This window comes from Mauremys mutica, chromosome 11, assembly GCF_020497125.1.
Source record: "Mauremys mutica isolate MM-2020 ecotype Southern chromosome 11, ASM2049712v1, whole genome shotgun sequence".
NCBI lineage: Eukaryota > Metazoa > Chordata > Testudines > Geoemydidae > Mauremys > Mauremys mutica.
This window is the reverse complement of record NC_059082.1, coordinates 1,644,907-1,667,076: the sequence shown is the minus strand read 5'-3', so window position 1 is coordinate 1,667,076 and position 22,170 is coordinate 1,644,907. Positions and strand designations below refer to the sequence as shown.

Here is a 22,170-nt window from a genome sequence, read left to right as displayed (position 1 = left end):
GAGAACATGAACTAACTAGGTTAAAAAACGGAAACTCTTAACACAGTCAGGCTTAAACCATTACTGGTAGCGGCTGACTCAAGCGGGTACCAGAATGCAACTGTCCTCGCACCAGAACAGATATGACAGACCGTTTGGCCTGGCGTGCCCAGGGGGGGCTGGAAGGTGCTGAGAACGGCGTGCAGCAGCATCATAGCTGGGGCTAGCGGGGGAGGAAACCCTGCGGTTACCGGAAATGCAGGTGGACTGGCAGCAAACCCCTGCGCTGCCTGGGGACCGGGCTGCCGCCAAGCACTCTCGGAGGTGTGGCGAGGACAGCGAACGGCGCTAGGTACGGGAGAGGGCCCCCGTCCGACAGCCCGCAAGCGGCGGGCAAGCCCCGGTCCGCAGCGAGAGGCCAGTGAGCCCCGAGTCCGGGCTGTCGGGCGGGGCGGGCGCTGGCAAACCGCTGCCACGCGTCGCCCCGAGGATCGCTCCAGCTCCGCAGCGCCCGGTCAGACTCGGGGCTCGGGACCCTTCGCGGCGGGCGCGCTGCCATCGGGCAGGAGCGTTGTGGCCTTTTCCTTGCGAGCGGCCGGGCTCGTCGCTTTGCCGCCCCGTTCCGCGTCTCTGAGGCGGGGCCTCCTGCGGCGCCTGGCGCCCGCGCGCCTCCCCCGGGCCGGGCGGCTCCGGCCCTCACCGGGGCTCGCCAGAGACCGGACGGGGCCGCTCCCGGGTGCGGCTTTAGGAGTGGGGCCGCCCCGCCCCCGGGCCAGGAGCACCCGGCTCCAGGGGCCCCACGGGCCGGGCCGGGCCTCCCCCGGCCCCTCACCTGTCCCAGCCGCGCGGCCCGGGCCGGCCCCTGCTGGGCCCCCGCGCGCCCCGCTCCCTTCGGATTTGGCGCCAACCCGCCTCTCCGGAGCGCGGCTTCCCCATTGGCTGCAGGACTCGGGGGGAAGTGACGACAGAACATTTCCGGCCCCGCTCTAGGGGTGTGCGGGGTCTGTCCAGGCCTGACGGGCGTTCTGGGTGATTCCATTCCCGGGCGGGGGGAGCATAAGTTTGGGGCCGTTCCATTCTGTAGTGGGGGTTAACTAATTTCAAGACTGGGACTCAAGTATCAGAGGGGAGCCGTGTTAGTCAGGGTCTGTAGCAGCAGCAGAGAGTCCTGTGGCACCTTATAGACTAACAGACGTTTTGCAGCATGAGCTTTCGTGGGTGAATGCTCACTTGTCGGATGGTCGGATCATTCCATTCTGCGGCTGACGGGGGGAGGCAGGGTCAGGATCACTCCATTCTGCTGCTGATGGGGGGGTCAGGATCAGTCCATTCTGCAGCTGGCGGGGGGGGGGTCAGGATCAGTCCATTCTGCAGCTGGCGGGGGGGGGCCAGGATCAGTCTATTCTGCAGCTGGCGGGGGGGTCAGGATCAGTCCATTCTGCAGCTGGCGGGGGGGTCAGGATTACCCATTCTGCAGCTGGCGGGGGGGTCAGGATCACTCCATTCTGCAGCTGGCAGGGGGTTCTGGAGCACATCATTCTGGGTGGGTTGTTTGGTGGCTATTCTATATTCCCCACCCTGATGCCCCCCCTGGAACGGGGCCGGGCGGTTTGATGATGGGGCGTCATGGGGTGAATGGGGCTCAGCCTCGATCGGCAGGGCCTGCTCAGAGGCCAGTGCTGAGCCCATTGCACGGTGCTGCTTCTGGGCCTGTTACAACCAGGATCGTGACCTAGGCTGGCGCCCTGCTCACTCGTTATCCGTGGGGAGGATAACGAGCGCCCTGGGAATCAGGATGTCACTTAGCCTGGGCTGCGATAGAGCAGAGAATCCCGAGCCCCCCACCCTTCAGCTTAACAGGAAACCTCCATCCACTAGCCCCCACACCTGCAGCCTTTGTCCTGCCCCCAGTTGGACACCATCCCGGCCATGCACGACTCCTGTGCACCCGTTTCCTGCGTGGCACTGAGCACCCTGCTCTCCCCAAGCTGGTGCATGGTGACGTGTGTGCCTTGGAGAGCTCTGAGTCGGCTCTGGTGTACACCAGAAGCTGTGCAGACTCAAAAGACAGGGCATGCAGAGGTAACATAAAGCCACTTTTGTGACACCCTCAATCTCTGGCCCAAGTGCAGGAATGGAGGAACAAACAGGATGTGATTCGTATCTGACACAGATGGAGTGGCGTGTGGGAAACTAAACAGTAGGTTTAGGGATATAGGGCTTGTCAGACCAGATTGGTCCAGGGTCCCTCTAGTCCAGTGTCCTGCCTCTTGACAATGCCCAGCACAAGCTGCTTCAGAGCAAGGTGCAATAACCTCTTAGTGGACAATCTTGGAATAACCTGCCAGAGAGGAAGTTTCTCTCTAGCCCTGAGCAGTTAGGCAATTTCAAACAAACAAGGACAATTCAGAAAAGGAGCCAAAATCTTTTGGAATTTGTTAATTCTCTTCACGCAGGAAGCCTGCTATACAAAATACAAAGACATGATAGCCAGTACAATGGGAAATGTCAGGTACATTATATACACAACTCAGGTATAGATATTATCTGAAAAGGGGGGTTCTCATCAGGTAGCTACTCAGTACTGTACTGACTAGGTAATTTCCATACCTTGGGTCAAGCTCTGCCTTTTCATGTGCACATGTGGCTCCCTGGACATACAGATTTTACACTAATGCACAGTTTGACAAATTTGATTTATGTACAGAACTGATTATTCATCAGAGGCTCAGAATCTCCCCACAAAGCAACTCAGCCATAAAAATAGTTGGGAAATGTTCAGCTAGAGACTATTTTAAATCTTTCCATGTTTATAATCACAAACTATTTCGAAGAATAAACCTGCAGCTACCTGAATACTCACAAATAACTGATAACATGACCCAAACTGTCCATGCCCTAAGCAATGGCTGACGGCATGTAAGGATTCAGATTCAGAAATAACAGTAGTGCAAAGCTGCTGGGTTTATTCATTAAATTATTTGCAAATCTCCCTTTCTCCTAGTCTAACAGCTCTGCCTCAGAGCCTGGAACTCAAATTCAGCCCTGGCATAACCCAACTGCATCTGTTGCCACCAGACCAGAGAGGTTGTGTAATTTGCTGAGGTCACACAGGAAGTCTGTGGTAGCCCAAAGGATAAAATCTGGATTTCTCAACTCTCATTTCTGTGATTTAACTACAAAACCATCTTTTCCATCTTCGTTGGCATATTTCCATTCTCAAAGCAGATAAACTCAAGTAATAGGGAAAGCCTGAATTTGGAGACTTTACATATTTTTCCACATCTGACACGTTGTTTCTGTGATTAACTCTTTTGCTAAATACTGTACTAACAAGCCCCTTAGCTGGTAAATAACCTCCCAGTTTTAATCACTATAGCTTCTCACATCACCTTTGTTTCCTTGACAGAGCACTTTGTATACCACCGAACATTCTATTAGCATGGCAGCAGTTCAAAAACATTGTGCTATCCAATTTTTAAACAAAAGCAATTATGAAAACAATATTACAGCTGCACTCCTTTGCACCACTAGTGTTTTGTTTGCGGTGGTGAATAAAGGACATCATTATGCTGGTAGTTTCCTTTCACTCACTGAAAGGCTTCCTTCTGAAAGCGTGATTTATCACGAATTGCTGCACCGAGGCTCTGGCAACCGCCTGAGATTTCACTGAGAGGAAAGCCATTGGGGTTCTTTCTGGTGTACCAGTGAGGCATTCATTCCCAGAGACCCGTGGTAGCACTCAGAAGGTTGCTGTTCAGAACTGGCTTTTAGGGGATTTCAAAGGGGTTCATGTCTAATACTCTATATGGCACAATTTTCAACACCCAGCAAACCATGATTTTCCTGGGGGGAGTTGGGCAAAGACTAGGGGAAAGGGGCAGAAAGTGTCCACATCCCAACCTGAATCCCGGTTTTGGAGCTGGCACAAGACTCTTCTGTGACTGCTATTGCAGCCTCTCAGCTGTTCTAGGGGCTGTCTTCCTGTGTCCCCTTGGTGGGGCTGCGGGCAGCAGTTCAAGCCTGCTGATTAAATATTTGCCTTTCTCCAGTTTGCCCCGAGATTTTCTCTGCACTACAGCGGTCACCAGAGGTCTGCTCCACAGCTCACACAGCATGTAGAGTTTTGCTGGGTGGCCTTCTCTGCACCCCACAGCTCCAGACCTGAACATACATCCTGTGAGGGACTGGAGCATGCTCAGAGCAGACAGAATGTGGAGAATTTAGTTGCCAATTCCAAACTCTAACAAGTCTCTACTGAGCATGTGGAAACAGACTTTCAGAGGCTGATAACTTAGCCAAATTTGGGTGGATTTTCATAAGGATGAGGCCTTGGCTATCCTCCACACCAGTGGAACCCCCTTGCAAAATGTCACGTCTCCCCTCCAAAAGAGGGAAGTGCTGGAGATCATCCGCTGAACTGTTGAAAAGATTTCTGGGCATGTCTATTTCCCTAATCTTGTTCTGAAAAATGGATGAACTGATTTAGCTGAAATTTTCCAGAAAACTTTTGCCTGAGGCAGACTCCAAGCATGGAAAATTTCAGCCCAAATGGCTTAGGTTTGGAAAAGTTATCAGCAACTGAAAACAGGGTCTTAGAACATATCAGGCCACCTTAATTATTTACTCTGCTATTTTAAAAATGCTGCATAATCTTAGGAGTGCCTTTTAATGGACATTCTGGGTTTGACTTTGACCAGAAATTCATGGACACATCACTATGTTCTTTGTAGAATCAGCTATTGGGCATTTTTGCAGCAACACACGACTAGTTGCTCTCGGAACATACCACTGGCACATGTGTATATCAGATTGAACCCGAATTCTATAGGCTAAACCCAGAGCTCCTGTAAGCAGATGTCAGTCCATTGATTCAAATTATGACCCTGATCTTGCAAAGTCTTACACCTGTTCTCAGCTTTATGCACATGAGTAGTAACAGTGACATAAGTAGGGTTCCACATGGGTCCACTGCATGGGGTATTTTGCAGGACTGGGGTCCTACTTTGTAAATACTTTGGGGTGGTGACCTTGATTTGGGGCTTGTCTACAGAAAGCTTTTGTACCACTTTAACAATATTAATTCCTCAGGTTATTTACAGAAATAAGCTATTCTGAAGCACCTTTAAACCAGTTTAACTGCATCCACACTGGAGGGGGGGTTGTACCAATTTTAATTGTATCAATTTAGAAACTGATATAGTTAAAGCACTACAAAAAACTGGTGATCTATTTGTCCAAAGAGGAAGGATTCAGTCCTGCTCCTATTGAACTCAATGGCAAAACTCCAAAGGAAAGAACTTCAAATGCTAATGGAGCACCTTTCACAAACACTAAATTAATGAAAGAAACATTGAGAAGGCAACACAAAAGATACCACAAAAATGACAAGTTGTTTTTATTCGTTTCCATAACACACAGTAATGTCTTGGTGGTGTTACTGCAACAGGAAATGACACAGCTGAAATCCCTTCTGCATACATGACAAGTCCTCTTAAAACAGAATATATTGAAATATCTGACATTAAGGTTTCTGCTTTTTCCTTAACTGAATAGAAAATCATTGATTCTTTTTAATATTCATTAAAATATTCTTTATTTTAGTAAAAATAATCAAATCTTAGATTTAATGAAAATAGACACAGCTTTCTTACACACTTCTTAGCACTTATTAAAAACAGGTCATTTGTCAGAAGAATACAGATTTCCCATAAGGGAGATCTGCTGACATGCAGGACAGTCTCCCCAGGGAAGGGGAAACCTCCTTACTGGAGTAATTTCAAACTGGGCTGACAAATGCTACTTAATAATCATACAACAACTGCACAGCGCTTTCAGCATCCAAGTGCTTTACAAAATCACCCGTCGCCACACCCCGAGAGGCAGGTTAAGTAGTATTACCCCCATTTTACAAAAGGGGAAACTGAGGCTTTCCCTAGAGCACATGGTAAATCGATCTGAGCTGGGATTAGAAGACACGAGTTTCTGGCTCTCAGCCCTGTCCATGGAACATGCCACAATGCTGGAGAATTTACTACAGAGCAGCGGTTCTCAAACTTTAGAAACACAAGGACCCTCATTTTGATTTAAATTTTTTCACGGACCCCCAAGTTGGCTTCTAATTTTCCTGGAGGTGCTCAACCCCCACTCAGCCTCAGCCCCCACTCCACCCCCTTCCCCCAAGGCCCCACACCTGCCCCACCTCTGCCCCTCCTCTTTCCGCCCCCTCCCCGAGTGCGCCAGTTCCGCAGCATGCAGGAGGCACTGGGAGGGAAGAGGAGGGGTTGATCAGCAGGGCCTGCGGCCCCGGACATGACTCACAGACCCCCTGGAAGGACCCCAGTTTGAGAACCGCTGCTATAGAGAAACATACATGTATTTGGAGGAGGTGACTTAGGTCTGGCTCCTGCAATGAGCACTGCACAAATGCAGGAGTCTGCCTGCGTGGAGCTCATTGCAGGATCAGGACCTTATTGGGCCTTTGCCATCTCTCGTTTTTCCAACGTACTGAACTTTGGGGTTTAGGAGCCTCTTACACAATAGCCTGGTTCCTTTCCTTGGCCACTCTTCCCAGCCATTGACCCCGCCTTAGACCTGAGGAATTGGATACGATGCACACGCAGCGAGACCACACATATTCTTGCCACGTTCAATATAGAAGTAGCTAAAAGGAGAAACAAACACAGATTAGTGATCACTCCCCATTACTCTCCTCCAGCAGCACGAGACACAACTGACCTGGCATGAGGTTACCATGTCACCCACGGTTCTGACCGGCGTCATTCTGCACAACGTAAGTAAATTCCCTTCTCCTATCAGTGAAAGGAGTTGATGTACGTCAGAGTCTTTTGTTTTTGCAAATGATGGGATTGCACCAGGCAATGGAATTCATTGGCACAGTCACTTTCATAAACTAGCCAAGTTAGTGCCCAATCCTGCAAAATTTGCCTTTCACCCTTGGGGCTGCTCTAAGTTGTATCTGCTAGCAATGTGAGTGGCTGGATTGCTGGAAGGCAGGGCCTACCAGCCAAGCCCTGTTCTCACTTGCCCTTGGCCTTCTTGTCATGGGATGCTGGGAGTCCTAGAGAGCTGGCTACACCACCACAGGGAGAACTCCTCATATAGCCAGGCAAGCAGGAAACCATGTATTTGGTGGTTCTTGTTCCTTCAAGCCAGGGGGTGCTGCTGCACCCCCAGTACCCCTAGTTCCAGCTCCCCTGCAGATAAGCCAGGCTTGTGGTACTTTGCGCCAGCACGCCAGTGTGAAGCAGCAAGCCCGGGGCCAGGAAGTGTCCCAGGATAAGTTTTCCCCTGTACGAGGGAGGGCTCTTATGACAAATGTTGAGAAACCCTTTTCTACACAGGATAAACTCCCAGCCTGAGCCTCTCACAGGAGCGCCCTGCCTGACTGTACGGTGGCTCCAAAAGGGCTTTCTTTAGAATACGTGGATGCTGATCTTACCAGTCTCACGTAGCAGTTTCAAGCTGCTAACACCCTCAGCCATTGCACTAGCTTCTTTGCAGAAAGCATGGCTGCTCCCTAGTTGATAAACGGTCGCTGAGAACTGACTGGTGATCTTTAGGCACACCGGCATGCGAGGTTCTTGATTAGGTTCAGTTAGGCCATAGCGTGCCCAGCTGTGGTGGACGTCAGTCAGAAGCTGCTTACCCGTCCATGCCCCACAATGGGCCCCAAGAGTTTTTAACGATCCAATAGGGAGTCCCGTTTTCTTCTCCATAACCCACAGCCAGAACTGCATGGTTCACTTTGTCTGGAGTCTTATCACACGTTGGGCTGCAAACAAAAGGCAAAAATAAAGCACATTTATTATAAGGAAACCTAGTTTGTTGTTAATCCTTAATTAGTCACTGTACTCTGCTGATATAAAAGGCTATAAAAGTGCTAAGCATTATTCAGTGGAAAGAGGCAATTCACATCAACAGGTTTACTCACAAGACTGAACTACAATGGAAGAAATTAGCATATGAATTTTGGTGGTGCAAAGTGAAAGGTCTTAGCTGCCGCTGTAACAATTTGCTCAGCCTTCAAGTTTCAGGGCCTGATCCTGCAAACACTTCTGCACGAAGTACAGTTATTCAATGGGACTGGAGCTGTGAGTGACGCTACCTACTAGTGCATCTGCAGGATCTTGGCTGACACTGGATCTCTCTTATTTTAAAGAGAATGGACCACTCTAATCCACTGCTCTGAGAATACTGCACGAGCTCCCACGCCCCACACGCGGGACACCGGGGCCCTTTAACACAACCAGTTTCTTAAAGGAAAACAGACTAAAGATGCGCAGCAACTTCACTCGCATCTTCGTTTCCATTCAGTTGAAGCTGACGCTTGGGCAGCCTGGGTGGGACGGGGCATTCGGGGATGTGCCCAGCATGATGTGCCAGAGGATTTCACCAAGCGGGATTTTTGTAACTGTTAAAATCAGCGTATTGATTTCTGTACTGAACACTTCCCAGCCGAGGCAGCAGAGCCATTCAGCCCATGTCTCTAGGCCGACGGCCATTTCCACTGGAGCGCTGTGGTTCATCGTACAGTTTTATGGAAACCCGTGACTGCAGGAGAGCTCCAACCCCCAGGGGGGAACGTCCCAGCAGGGGAGAGGTCCCAGATTATTTGGAGAACTGCATCTAAAGAAGTTTTTGAAATGCAGGCACTGACGAATGGTCGGTGTGGACTCATAAATCACGGGCCCAGGGGGCGGGAAGAGGGTGAGTATAGATCACAGAGCCATTATAATCCAAATACGGGCACCTCTCAAACACACGCAGGGACTGCTAGGTTGGATCACATCCACGGTCCATCACATCCCAGATCCTGTCCCTGGCAGTGGCTAGAACCAGACGCTCCGGGCGAAAATGTAAGAATCCCACAGTCTCAGATGTGGGACAATCTGCGCCCCCCACATTAGGTCTCACCCTGGTCTCTGCTAGTCAGAGGGTGGCTTAAACCTGGAGGCATGAGGTTTAATATCCCTGCCAAAATGTGTGTTAGGATTAACCATTACTCTGTATATTCTAAGTTATTCATATAAACATCCAACCCCTTCTTGAATCTTCCTAAATTCTTCACCTCAACAGTGAGTTCCATGGTCTAATGATGTGTTGGGTGAAGAAGTATTTCCTTTCATTGGTTTTGAATTTCCCACTTTTCAATTTAATTGCACGTCCCCTTGGGCTTGTGTTATGAGACTAGAAGCCCCAATCGACCTTCTCTCGGCATTTGTTATTTTATATCTGTTTATCACGTCTCTGCTTACTCATGAGGGGAACACGAACCTCTGACTTCACTTCCCCTCTACACCTTATCTCTGTGCATCTCAGCCACAAACACTGATTCCTTTACCATCGCTGTGCTGACTGACAGATTGATCTTTCTACACCAGACCTGCCTCCTCCTGTCCAAGCTAAAATCTCGGCCTGTCTCTCTGACACTGTCTCATGGCTGCCTAGCCATCAGCTCAAGTGCCACATGGCTCACACAGAGCCTTACCCTCCCCCACACGCCTTTCTCGACCCCGTGGCGAACCACAACACTACCTGCTACTCAGGCTCATCACCTGGCATCAGCTTCGACTCAGCCCTCTCTCTAGGGCCTCACATCCAGGCTGTGCCCAAGTCTTGCAGATTCTTTCTGCGTAACATCTCTAAGCTGCGGCCTTTCCTTATTCAGCCACACGGCAAAAAGCTCGTGTCCAGATTCTCGTCCTCTCACTTCCGTTACTGCAGCGTCTTCTTCTCCGGCCTTGACAAATGCGACCTGGCCCTGTTCACACCCATTCAGAACGCTGCTGCAGAGATCTTCCTTCCAGCGCCTCACGTGACTCGTGTTACCTGCCTTCGCATCCCTCCACAGACCCCGCTGCTCTGCTGTATCAAACACGAGCTGCCCATCTTCACTTTCGAGGCCCCTCCCGGCCTATCCCCACCTGACCATCACCTGGCATTCCCTATCAAGTAGCTGATGCTCCCCTCTGGCCAGCCCATGCTGCCAGCCTCCATCACCCACTTGGTGCATTCTCAAACGGGTGCCTTCCAGCTCTCTCCCCGCTGCACACAGGAATAGGAATTCATCTGTCCTGCCACGGCTGGCTTCCCAGCCTCTCCGAAATCTCATCAGCAGCCTCTTAGGCAGCTCCTCGCCTTGGCTGTGGAGTGGCCACACTGCTCTCCCGATCAGTTCCCATCCGCAAACCCACACTTCTCCCTTTCCCCCTTTTCTTGTAGGTCCACATTTACAAAGGAGTTCAGGTGCCTCAGGATGCAGGGAGGTGACTAACGGGATTGTCAAAAGCACCTTGTGTGAGGTAGGTGCCCAACTCCCATTGGAAATCAATGGGCATTGGGCACGTAACCTGCTTAGGTGCTTTTGTAAATTGCGCAAAGTGCCTATCTGCATCTTTGGGGCCCAAACAGATCTGGCCCACAGAGCTTCCTATTGACCTTCAGCACCACAGCCCACTCTGGGTATTTTCAAGCGTTCTAAATATTGTCCTCTCCCCAGAGGTCAGCTCACCCAAGGCTGCTGGTATAACGGACACATGTTCCTTGGCACAGCTACAAGCATCCCAACTGATGACGTGGGTGCTCCAGAAATCCAAAGATGCCTCCAGGGAAAACTGATGGAAGTAGAGGGAGCGTAGCCACCGACTCCGTGGGTGCTCCAGGGCTGGAGCACCCATGGAAAAAAAGTAGTGGGTGTTCAGCACCCACCAGCCACAGCTGTTCGGCGGCTCAGGGAGGGCTTGCGGGAGAGCGGCCTCCGGGGGGGGTGGAGCAGGGGCAGGAAGAGGTGTGGTGAAGCCGGACCCCAGGGGAACGGGTGGAGTGCGGGCATGGCCTCAGGGTGGAGCACCCCCGGGGCAAACTAGAAGTCAGCTCCTGGGAGAGGAGTTCTATGCACACCACACTCACAAACTGGAAATGTGCCTTTAAGAACAATAAAGCCGGAGAAACAGATGGGGGCTCAGACACTATGATGATGGGCGGCTATGAACGTACCTGGATAGATGAATGGATCCAATTAAACACTGTCATGATGGAAGGTGCTGACGGCTGCTATCGGGGAGATCTCTGATCCAGAGACAAATCACAGACCTTGCAGCAGCCAATGGGTGCCAAGCACCTCTTTTAGGCTCAATGGAAGGAGCAATTAAGCCCCTTTGTGCAGTGAAGCTGCTGCAGACAATGGAGGCTCCTGCCCAAGGCCACAAGGCCAGGCCTGAGCAGAGCTAGCCCAGGTAGATTAACAGGGGTTTCCCTGCTTGGAGGCACAGCAGCTGGGATAGCAGTTCCAGGCTGTGTATGCTGGAGGCAGAAAGATAGGGGAAGGAGTTGTGAGTGTGACCTGGAGAGGAAGCAGAGAGACAGGGTTTCTTGGGCACAGAGCTCACTGGAGTGTCAGATGTGGGGATTTCTGAGCAAGGAAACTGCCTGCTGCTGCTTGTTTCTGCTGTGTTCAGGGAGACAGGCCTTTGGGTGCACTCTTTGTAAATAACCAAGATTACACCAAGTCTATATGCAACTCCTGTCACTGACTTCTCATCCAAACAGAAACAACCCTGCAAGGCCCAGAATATTGGTGAACCACTCAGGCCAAAAGGACAACAATATATATTATCCCTCACATGGTAGGATGAGACCCATTTTGCCTCCTGGATACTCCTTGGGGGAAATTCACCCCGGGTGCAGAGATGGTCCATGGCACCAATTAAGCCCTGCACGGTGCAGTACAGTGGAAGGCTGGATGGTTGAGCAGGCACACCAGGGCACAGGCATGCCCCTCACCTGCTTAGAAATGGTCTCTGTGCTGGCCACTTAGCAGCTGCTATTACTGCCCCTAGGATGGAAGAGCCACCACAGTGAGGCTGCATGTCTGCCCCACACCCTCGCCTGGCATTACAAAGGCCGATTTCCCACACTCTCCTGCACAGAGCTCAAACACACGGGCTTTAAGCAGTGGAATGAATTTCCCCCAGGTTTGTTATGGGAGTTTGCAGGCAAACATCTCACGGGTCACACATAACCTGCTGAGCTCCCACAGGCCTCTCCCAGTGACTGGACCTGCTCCGGATTGTCTCAAGCAACAGCAGCTCGTTCAGGGACTGGCTCCGACTTGGAGCTGGTCAAGAGCATTTCAATTCCATTTCAAAAATTCAAAGTGTTTTGTGAACAATCTTCAGCAGTTTTTGACTGGCTCTACTCCCATTGTAAGTTGCAACTACATTGCAGGCCCTGATTTGTTACTCTACGCTACCGAACTCAGAGATTAAACTTCCAGCTTCCCATTCTGTTTGTCTTTGTCTTTAAAACATGCTAGTCGACAGTAGAATGACTGGCCTCGGGAACACAAAGGGAAACCCGCTGGGGAATGAACATGATAAAGCAACTCGGCTGCTATGGTTTACCTGCATCTTCTGCATTCAGAAATACTCACTTGGAGTAAATGCCTTTACTGTAGCTCATGAAGTCACCAGTCACCTCAAAAGCGAAGCTAACGGGATTATGCTTCCCCACCGCTTCCACCATGCCCGGCTCATCGTACTGGAAGGAGAAAATTCCAAGCGTTATTTACTTCTTGGTCAGCGTCACTACAGGGCAGACACCCCAGAAAGACAGACATGGCCAAGCTGGGGTTGTGGATAAACCTCCCTTCCTCTTCTGTGCAAGTGAGGAAACACACACGGATGGCGGACACGTCGGCCCTGTTCACAGGGGAGCAGCACAGCTGGGCCCCCCAGGTAGGGCAAGGCCAGGCCTTGCTAACATCCACGGGGCCAGCCTTGCTCCCAGGAGATAGGAGGCCGACTCTGTCGAAGAGCTGCTAGCAGAGCCGTCTGTTTTACGCAGGCTCATGCGCCAGCAGCAAGAGTTGGCCACGGGACACTCCACAGCTGCAGAGGCTGTACAGTAGTGTGCTTTGACTGCCCTCTAGAGGCAGCAGGAGTTTGCTGCAGGCACGACCCGTGAGCTGTATAATGGGGAGCAGAGAGGAAACACACTGGAGCAGAATGAAGTAGTAGGTGCAGCCCTTGTCCCTTCTGGATTCGCCGCTTGGGCTGTAAACACTTTCTGAGCCAGTACCTGCGAGCTGTCTCCCGTGCACAGCGTGCTTTCAACCCACGGGAAACAAGCTCTTTTCAGTCCAGCCGGCGGAATGGTGCAGAGAGGTTGGCTTGTTACGAAATACTGACAACCAGGCTCTACAGCCCGTTAGTGTGCACAGACCCACGCCCATGGCAAATATCAGCCCCAATGAAGACAGCCTTGCGGTGACTCAGAATTGTCCCGGTAACTTTCTGAAACAATGGCACCAAGGGCAGTGCCCTGGCCTCTCAGTAGAAGGCGGTCGACATCAAAGCCTTCATATAGTAACTTAGGTGCCAAAATAGTCCACTGAGCCCAGGTACATCCAGGAAATTAGCTTCACTGGTGACGCACAGAAACAGACCAGCCTCGTTTGAGAAGCAACAGCCTGACTGTGCATGCTGCACCGGCCACCCCACTCCCAGGGCCTCTCACTGCATTAGCGACTGGTAAATCAAAGCCCGAGGAACTTACCAGGGTGATATTGACAACATCTTTGACAAAAGCGATAGCCTTTTCCGGCTGAAATTTGCAGGTGCCGTTCTGTGCAAACACAAAGGAATCAACGTTAAACCCAGGTTCGTCAGCAGGGCGTCCAGTGTTGGATTACGCTTCTGCTGCACTGGTAAGAATACCTGAGCCTGGTAAGGATACGTATCCTCTCCTTGGAGCCCTTTGTTATACAGGATGTACTCAAAAGCTTGGCTTGGCAGGCCCCTGAAAAACACCACAGCAAAACGGTGAGTTTATAAGGGCAACAACACTGTATCTTCTGCAAAAATCAGTCCATATGCTTCCTCTCAAAGGATTAGCCATACAGTGTCTGGACTGTGATCTGAGCATGGGCAGCGGGAGGAGGCATCCTGCACCACTAACAGCACCGGACCTGGAAATGTCACCCACCCTTCACATCCCAGCTACCACTCTCCTCCCAGGGCCTGACCCATCACAGCCCTAAAGTCCCTGGTGGGCAGCGTGGGTGGGGCAGAGGAGCAATGAATTCCCCTGGATTAGAAGAGCCCCCAACAGCTCCAGAATCAGCCACTCCAGACTTACACCCCTCCCCCAGCCCCCGTTGGGAACCCTGGTGCAGGAGGCACATCAGGGATATCTGTGGGGGAGGGAAACGTGGCTGGGCCGTTCCTAGACCCTGGCTACCAAACTGCCCATAGAGAAGCAAGTTAAAGCAGCCCCCCCCCTCAGTCTAACCTGTGTTGGGGGAAGAACAGGCCCCAGCAGCTCCAACACACAGGAGGCACTAAGCCATCTTTGCCACCCAAGTCCAGTCCCTGTGAGGCACCAGTTCAGCTCTGGGGCAGGGTGAATTTGGCCCTCGGGCTGAAAGACCTTTTCTGGGGGCCTGTGGCCAGGATGCTCTTGACTGTGATCCCCGTGCTGCACAAGAAGAGGATGGCAAGGAGATCCCCAGCCTCGAGTGAGGAGCTGCTCCTGTCCCTTCCCCCATCCTGTGATGGGATGCGGGGGGTGGAGGGGCTCAGCCCCCTGCAGCAATTCTCTGACAACTTGTTTACAGGAGGACAAGGACTGGCCAGAAGCAGCCAGGTGAGGAGGAGTTGAGAATGTCCCAGAGATGGTGCCAGAACATGGTCTCGTACGACGAAGGTGCTCGTGCGCTTCAGGGGAGGCAGTGGATTTGAAAAGGGCTTATTTTCTGCAGCTTTCACTTTAAGAAAGCCAGCGGAGCTTCCCGAAGGCGAAGACGAGGTGTCTGTGGGGGCCTTCGGGTTCACGCTCAGTGTAGAGCCTCGCTGACAAATGTCATCCAGCCAGAGAAACTGCCAAAACCTCGCTCACTTTCCCCTGCAGCGTTCAGCCACCAGGAACTGTCGTATTAGAGATGTGGCCAAACTGCCAATGGGAGGGAGAAACCTTGAGGGTTGGGAAGCCCAATAAACTCCACACATCACATATTCCAGACAGGTGGGAATTCTGGACCCACAGCCTCCGAGTGCCAGGTTCCCTTACCTCTAGTAGGTCCCAGCTTACGCTACTTACCCACTGCATCCATGGTTATTGAAGTCCTGAGCACAGTCAACCAACTGTTGCTCTGCCTAGAGAAACACTTGGAATCAGCGTATATTCAGAAGAGCACTCTCTTTCTCTCTGTCACTTTAAATACACGATACATGGCAGACAGGATCACACTGAAGCCTTTTCCTTACTGCACTCCAGTGGGGGTTCATCTTGTGCGATCAGGGATTGCTAGACTGGCTCAGAGCCAGGGACCGTGCTGTCCGCTCTCATGTCGCTGATAGGGACCAGCACCAGCTACTGCGCAGGAAGGTGCAAGGAACCCTGCAGCAGGCAGCTACGGGCTAACTGGCCTGCAGGGAATGTTCCTCCCAGCCCCTATAGCTAGAGGTTGGCTCGTGCCCAGAGCAGGATGGTTTAGATCCCTTCCCATGCTCTTGTTTATTTTCAAGACTTGCTGCAACCGCTCTGGATAGTCTGTTATCCATACAAATGGCTAATCCCTTTTGGAATCCTGCTCCACTCTTGGCCCCAGTAATGAAATGCCTTTTAAAAGTCTATGGCTAAATTATATCATCTGGTTCTCCTTTATCCACTGTTTTATTGTGGCACCGAGTTCCACAGGCTCATTGTGCACTGCGGGAAAATGACTCATCGACGTCCCATTAACTAACGAGATCTGCTCACAGAAGCCAGGGATTGCAGGCCAGTCCCCAGTTCCCTTTCCCGGATGAATGGTACTGCCCCAGCTTGGACAATGAGGTAAGGTAAAAGGTAATAATTGGAGATATACCAATCTCCTTGAACTGGAAGGGACCTTGAAAGGTCATTGAGTCCAGCCCCCTGCCTTCACTAGCAGAACCAATTTTTGCCCCAGATCCCTAGATGGCCCCCTCAAGGATTGAACTCACAACCCTGGGTTTAGCAGGCCAATGCTCAAACCACTGAGCTATCCCTCCCTGAGGTGCTCAGATGCTGCACTGAGGACAGCAATACACACTCTAGAGAGGGACAGACTCCCTGATCTGGGCTCCCACGGTGCTGCCGAGCGGTCTGCATCGCACCGTCCGTATTTCCTGCTGCTGAGTGCGCGAGAGCGTGACCTGGACGTTGAGGAGAAGCAGCTGGGGGACCGGAATCGACAGCACACCCGAGGGCTGGGGCTGCCGGGGGGCTCTGCCCCGCCTGGGCACGCGCCCCAGGCGCTAGGCAGCGGTGCACTGAAAAGGAGAATCTCTTACCAGTGACAGTAGCTTTCCTGTTGCTATGGCAATTGCAGACTCCAAACACCCAGTGGTGGAAAAGGTCCAGCAGCTGCCACATGGGCCCTGCATCGGGAACCAGGAGCAGGAGGTTAACAGGTTCCTAACGCTGTGGGGAAAGCCCAGAGGAGGGGGAGCTCCAGACATCCCATCCCATCACGGAGAGGGGCTGGGGCTTCATGGTTACCCTGAGTTCTGTGCAGACCTGTGGGAATGGGCACTACCCCACAGGCCTCCGCTCTGCGCTGGAAGCCATTCTCCCTAGGAGCACCTAGCGTTCCCTGTCCAACTGATCCTGGGCCGCACCTTCCAGTGGGTGGGATTCGGGGGGGCTGACAGGCGCCTCACTCGCTCTTGTGGGATTTTTCCTATAGGATCATAAAGAGCAGCTGTTCCCCAGCCCAACCTGTCTGCCTGCCCATGCTCCCCCTCGCCCTATGGAGGGGCTCCCATAAGCCCTCCCTGATGCCCCCTTGGGGACGGTACAGACCCCAGGATACCTGCTGTGCTGGGGGATGTCCGAGATTTACCCTTGTGGCTTTATCCCCAGCTCCTCCCTCTCTCTCACTGGTCCAGAACGTGCGAAGGCAGCAACGGGCCGGAGGACCCTTCGGAGCACGGTGGAGCTGACACATTTGCCTACCTGGTTCTTCACGGGGCTCACATAGTTTCCTTTTTTCCTCCAGTCCATAGCGGAAGGACACGGCCCGGAGCTGGCCAGGAAATTCCCTTTTGTGGCCGAGCAGTTCTACAACCAACAGGAGAGCGTTCTGATGAGCGAAGAGCTGCGTCTTATGGAACATCAACACGACAGCAGCCTGCAGGGAAATTACTCTCCCTGGGGCAGAGGTGGTCCCAACTCTCGTGTCACAAGCCCATACCCTGGGGCTCCCGTATGGCTAGATTCACCACGCCAGCATTGTTTGCAGCGAGGATTTGAAAAATATTTATGTTGGGCCTAATCCTGGCAAGTGCTGAGCCCCCATAGTACCCAGTGGAGCCAACGGAAGTTGTGGGTGCTCGTCAGGGGCTTGATCCAACCCTCAAAGTTAACTGAGATCCTCGTTCTCAACACACCACAGGATCAGTCCCACTGGTTTCCCAAGAAAAATACAATCCTGAAAGCATTAAAAGCTGTAACTAGAGGCAGAACAAAATCAAGCCAAGGTGTATGGAAGTGTCCAGGGGACCCTAACCTGGGTAACACAGCCACAGGCGCCAGGTACCTGTAAGTCAGCAAAAACTCTGCCAAAACTAACAAATGCATTTACCTGAGGTTCACTCCAAAGATATTTTTTTCTAAATTCTGTGAATGTCATGTCTGAAAATTGGTTTAGAGCCACTAAAAAGAAGAAGAAGTTTTATTAATCAAAGAGCTAAGTCAAAAACATCACTCCGGATAAAAAGAGAGAATTAGGAAATTAAATTACAAAGCATAAACTCCTACTTTCAAAGGTATGATTCCCAGCATTGTGTCTGTCGATTCGTCTCTTATTGGCAACAAAGATCTGCAGCCTTTGGTAATACTCCTCCAGACTGTACTTCCTGTTGTTCTAATGATGAAAGACCCAGAAGAAGTCAATGGCAGGTGCAGAATACAGAAGTGAAAAAACACACAGTGCATATCACGACTGGGGAGATTTTCCTCTAAAAAACACATGTAGCTACATGGCCAGGGCATTTCCCATCACGCACTGCTCCCGGATCCCAGATGGGCTGGGGGTGGAGAATGGGAGCGGAGTCCACCATACAAAACCACGAGGACCAGAGCGAGAAGAGATGTCCTCACGCTCAGTGGAGGAGAAAGAGAGTTTGGGTGCATGCAGGGAGTTTGATGCGAGCTATTTTACGCTGTTTAATGTAACTGTGCCGCATCTGAAATGTCTTGGCAGGAGGCACCTTGTAATTTGAGTTATGCATGAGTATTATTGTGAGCATGTATTTCTCCAGACTTAGCCTTGGCCGAGTCCCTGGCAGCTGGTCACTTGCCAGCATGGAAAATCCCTACCAGGAAGTCCCTTGCAGTGCAAAATGGGTGAACAACAATAATGAAACCAGTCTGTTTTCTCCTTTTGCAGAAGTCAGCTTAGGTTTATTTCACTGATTGACCATTGTGAACATCTGCTGTGGGGAGGAAACCCGTGACGGTTCATTTGGCTTCTGAATACTTTGAAAAGAAGAAGTTTTACCTGCAGCATCCATGACTTAAAGTGAAATTCCTCTGGAAAGAGAAATAAAGAAACAAGCGTTGAAGTACTTGAAACTCCTGTCTCTTATTCTGTGTTTGTAAAGCCCCCAGCACAATGTGGCCCTGTTCTTGGCTGGCCCCTCCCTACTACCATAATAAACATTATAAAGTGAAAACTAAACTTTAATTTTCAATAAACTACTGTACTCATTTAGGATAACAGCCTCGCCGATCTTTGCCTATTTCTAAGCAAAACGTTACATATTAATGTAGCTTAAAGGAAGGGTTTGCATCCATTAGCTAGCAATTTCCACTTTAGCTGAAAGTTAGAACAAGGATGTTGCCTGCTCCCCCCTGTGTTTGATCTGATTTTGTTTTAAAACAAAACCTGGTGTCTAAAAAGTCATGCTGGGGCTGAAAGTGAATTTGCATTCCGGATTTACAGTGTTTACAGAGCCTAATATCAACAGGACATATTGCCTTTCAGCCGGGGGGCTGGAACAATGTGTATGGTGGGGGTGCTGAGCGCCACTGAATCAAACTGTAAACCCTCCATATCATGAAAACCACTTCAAACCAGGGGGTGCTGCAGCCCTGTGCCCTTCCATAAACAAGAGCTGTTGTCCAACTCGGCCTCTTCTGTGAAATTGTTTTTAACAGTCAGGAAAAGTTACAGAGCGAGCAGAGGTCACCGATCTGACTCAGAGACTTTGCTGAGATTGTGACTGGTGAACAAAAGAGGAATGGAATTGGGATGGAATGGAACCAAACTGGTGTGCTGGAAATGAGGCCAACTTGGTGAACACAGTAATGAGGGGGATGGGCTGTTTCACCCCCGTTAGGGGTCCTTAGAAACAGAGATTTTGCAGGGAGCTCAAACCAGGGAGGATGAGTGGACTGGAAGGACTAAGCTCCACCATCAGGCTGCCACTGTCTCCTGGGAACCCAGGAGAAGAACCTAAGAATGGCCATACCGGGTCAGACCAATGGTCCCGCTAGCCCAGTATCTGTCTACCGACAGTGGCCCAGCTGACACTGCTGCAACCCCTGACTTCAGCGAACTACACCTGGAATGTGCGACTTCGGGTCCTGCTGTCACCTTCCCTGGGGTGGCCTTTGCTTTCCTCCCTGTTTCTTCTTTTTCCAAACTCTCTCTCCTTCTGCTTTCTGTTTAACAAGGGGCTGGCTCAGCTGGCCAAGCCTGCAGCATTTGCAATGCTGCTCTGAGCCCATGAGGCGAAAGGAGCAGAAAGCAGGGCCTTAAGCTGCCTGACGCTGGTACAAGTTTGCCAGGGCTCCAGGGGCAGCTCTATGTATTTTGCCGCCCCAAGCATGGCAGTCAGGTGGCTCTCGGTGGCACGCCTGCGGGAGGTCCGCTGGTCCCGCACCTTTGGTGTACCCACTGCCGGATTGCCGCCGAAGCCGCGGGACCGGCGGACCTTCTGCAGGCAAGCCACCGAAGGCAGCCTGACTGCCGCCCTCACAGCCCCCTGCGGCTTGCTGCCCCAGGCATGGAGGGGCTTGGTGCGCTGGAGCCTGGAGCCACCCCTGCAGGGCTCGGAGCGGCTGATGAGACTGTGCGCTGGGCCTCTTGTTTTTCCAGCAGTGAGGAAGCAAAGAAAAGCCATCCCCACAGACAGAAGCTGCATGTTCTAGCTGTTCTCTCTCCATGCGGGGGGTGGGGGGGCTTGTGTTGTTTTGTCTTTAAGAAGGGGGGGGATCAGACTTTAACAGCAGCAGCAGCAGCTCCACCCCAGCTCAACTAACTTCTGCTCTTTTTACCTACAAAGTCAGTCCCCCTTTCAGCCCCTGGAACCCGGTGTCCGGCCAGCCGGGGCCTTTGCCCCCCGGTTCCAGGGAAGGGGGACACTGGCCATTCAAACCCTGCCGCCGCCGCTGCCCCTGTCCTGGGTCTCTCGCAGCCTGGCGGCTTTGCCGTGGGACGAGCAGGCGGGTCCCTGGCCACCAAGCCCAGAGCCTGGCCGAGCTGTTCGGCGCTGCGCGGGGCCGGGCTCCCTGGGCGGCTTTGACTCCCTGGGCCCGTGGAATGAACCGGACCGGACCGGACCGGACCTGCCGGGAACCCAGCTCATCCCCCCCCGCGCCCCCCCGGGACCGTGTCCCCCACCCCCCGCGCGCCCCCCCGGGACCGTGTCCCCCCCCCTCCGCCGCGCCCCCCGGGACCGTGTCCCCCCCCCCGCCGCGCCCCCCGGGACCGGGTCCCCCCCCCGCACCCCCCCGGGACCGTGTCCCCCCCCGCGCCCCCCGGGACCGTGTCCCCCCCCCGCCGCGCCCGGAGACAGAAGTGAAAGCGGCTCCAGCTGCCCGGCAGCACAAGGCAGGAAAGCGGCGCCCCGGGCAGCCCAGGGGCCGCCCCTCACACCGGCCCCATCGCCCGCAGCCCCCGACGGCAGGTCCGAGCCCGGCCGGTGCCGGCCCTTCTCCCCCGCAGCGCGCCCGGCTCCGTCCCTCCGCTCCCCGGGCCGGGACCCCCCCACCCCGCCTACCGTCCGCGCTGGCCGCCGGGGCGCCGCTAAGGCAGGGGAGCAGGAGCAGGACCGCCGCCGCCAGCAGCCCCGGCAGAGCCCGCCGCCCCGCCGGCATGTCTGCGCGCATTTCCAGCGGCTGCGCGGCGCAGGCTGCGCTCGGTCCGTGCTGCGCCGGGGGGCGGGGGCGGGCCAGCGGGCAGGACCCAGCCCCGGGGCGGGGAGATCCGCGAGGCGGGGGAGGAGCAGCCGCGGGGGCGGGGGGGGAATGGCCTCAGGGGGTCGCCTGGAGTCCCCGGCCCCGGAGAGCCCAGCAGAGCTCGCTGGGTGGTGGGTTCGTGGGGTTGTTACACCCGATCAATCTGTTCGCCCTTACGGTGCCCCCGGACTCCGCCTTCGTGTTTGGCCTGGCCTGGGGCTGGGCCCTGGAGGGCCCCAGGGCGGCCGGTGCAGAGCCCGGCCTGGGTCAGTGACCCCTTGTCTCCCTGCCTCAGCGGCTGCTGGAGTCTCCTTCTTCGCCTGGCTCGGGGGGCCAGCCCCGGGTGTCACCCACTCTCCTGGCGCCCCCGGAGGAGAAGGCGCTGAGGTCACGTACTGCTGGGCCAGCCGGCGGGTGCTGGTGCTGGTCAGTGCTCTGGGATCAGGCTCCAGGCCTCGGGCACTGGGTCTCTGCGCACAGCAACCACCTTTACAAGTGAAGGATTAAATCCTGCCCAGTGCCAGAGAGGAGCAACCCGCCCAGGGTGCAGGCGGATGCTGCTGCCGGCGGTCCCTGTGCACTAGGGGGCAGTGGCAAGGGAGGGGGCATGGGCAGCTGGGCTGGGGGATGAGGCCAGCACCTCACTGCCCTACTTCATCTGCTGCCATCTAGGGAGCGCGCACCTGGTGCCTTTCGGGTGGGGCAGGGAGGGTGGTGCAGAACCTCCTGCAGGCCCTGCTAAGCCAGCCTGCCTCCGTCACCCCCTACAGGTAAAGCTCGTGGGAAACCTCCACGTGGCCGTCAGGGTTGTGCTCTTAGGGGGCAGAGCCCAGGATTGGCCCCTCCCAAGCAGGTCAGTGGGGGTCACCTGCCCTTTCTCCCTGTGTGTGTGCATGGGGGGGAGGGGAGGTGGTAGAAACATCTGCCAAGTGCCAAGTAAAGGGAAATCCGTTCTCACTG

At 53.3% G+C, this 22,170-nt stretch overlaps 2 protein-coding genes across 2 annotated transcripts in view; both read right to left on the bottom strand.

The window, feature by feature from the left end:
* BLM (BLM RecQ like helicase) overlaps nt 1-926 on the bottom strand; it is a 31,621-nt gene extending 30,695 nt beyond the window's left edge. Inside the window, exon 1 of the mRNA XM_044981144.1 lies at nt 812-926. Within this exon, the coding sequence (XP_044837079.1) occupies nt 812-915 (104 nt within the window). The 5' untranslated portion in view covers nt 916-926. The remainder of the gene's footprint in view (nt 1-811) is intronic.
* Nucleotides 927-5,353: 4,427 nt separating this feature from the next.
* CTSH (cathepsin H) lies at nt 5,354-21,172 on the bottom strand. Its single transcript, XM_044979687.1, has 12 exons — nt 21,033-21,172; nt 18,527-18,558; nt 17,785-17,890; nt 17,609-17,679; nt 16,981-17,085; nt 16,317-16,403; nt 15,100-15,155; nt 13,719-13,800; nt 13,558-13,626; nt 12,434-12,540; nt 7,649-7,774; nt 5,354-6,643 (listed from the first exon to the last, which is right to left on the bottom strand). The coding sequence occupies exons 1-12, from the start codon at nt 21,139-21,141 to the stop codon at nt 6,568-6,570; spliced, it is 1,026 nt and encodes a 341-aa protein (XP_044835622.1). The 5' UTR covers nt 21,142-21,172; the 3' UTR covers nt 5,354-6,567.
* Between the last annotated feature and the right edge of the window lie 998 nt (nt 21,173-22,170).

Bases quoted from the DNA above. Each gene is read 5' to 3' on its own strand.
- CTSH (XM_044979687.1), bottom strand. From the start codon at position 21,141: ATGCGCGCAGACATGCCGGCGGGGCGGCGGGCTCTGCCGGGGCTGCTG. The intron at 17,891-18,526 runs GTAAAACTTCTT...TTTCATCATTAG, and splicing joins TTAAGTCATGGATGCTGCAG to AACAACAGGAAGTACAGTCT. The intron at 13,627-13,718 runs GTATTCTTACCA...GTGTTTGCACAG, and splicing joins CGTATCCTTACCAGGCTCAG to AACGGCACCTGCAAATTTCA.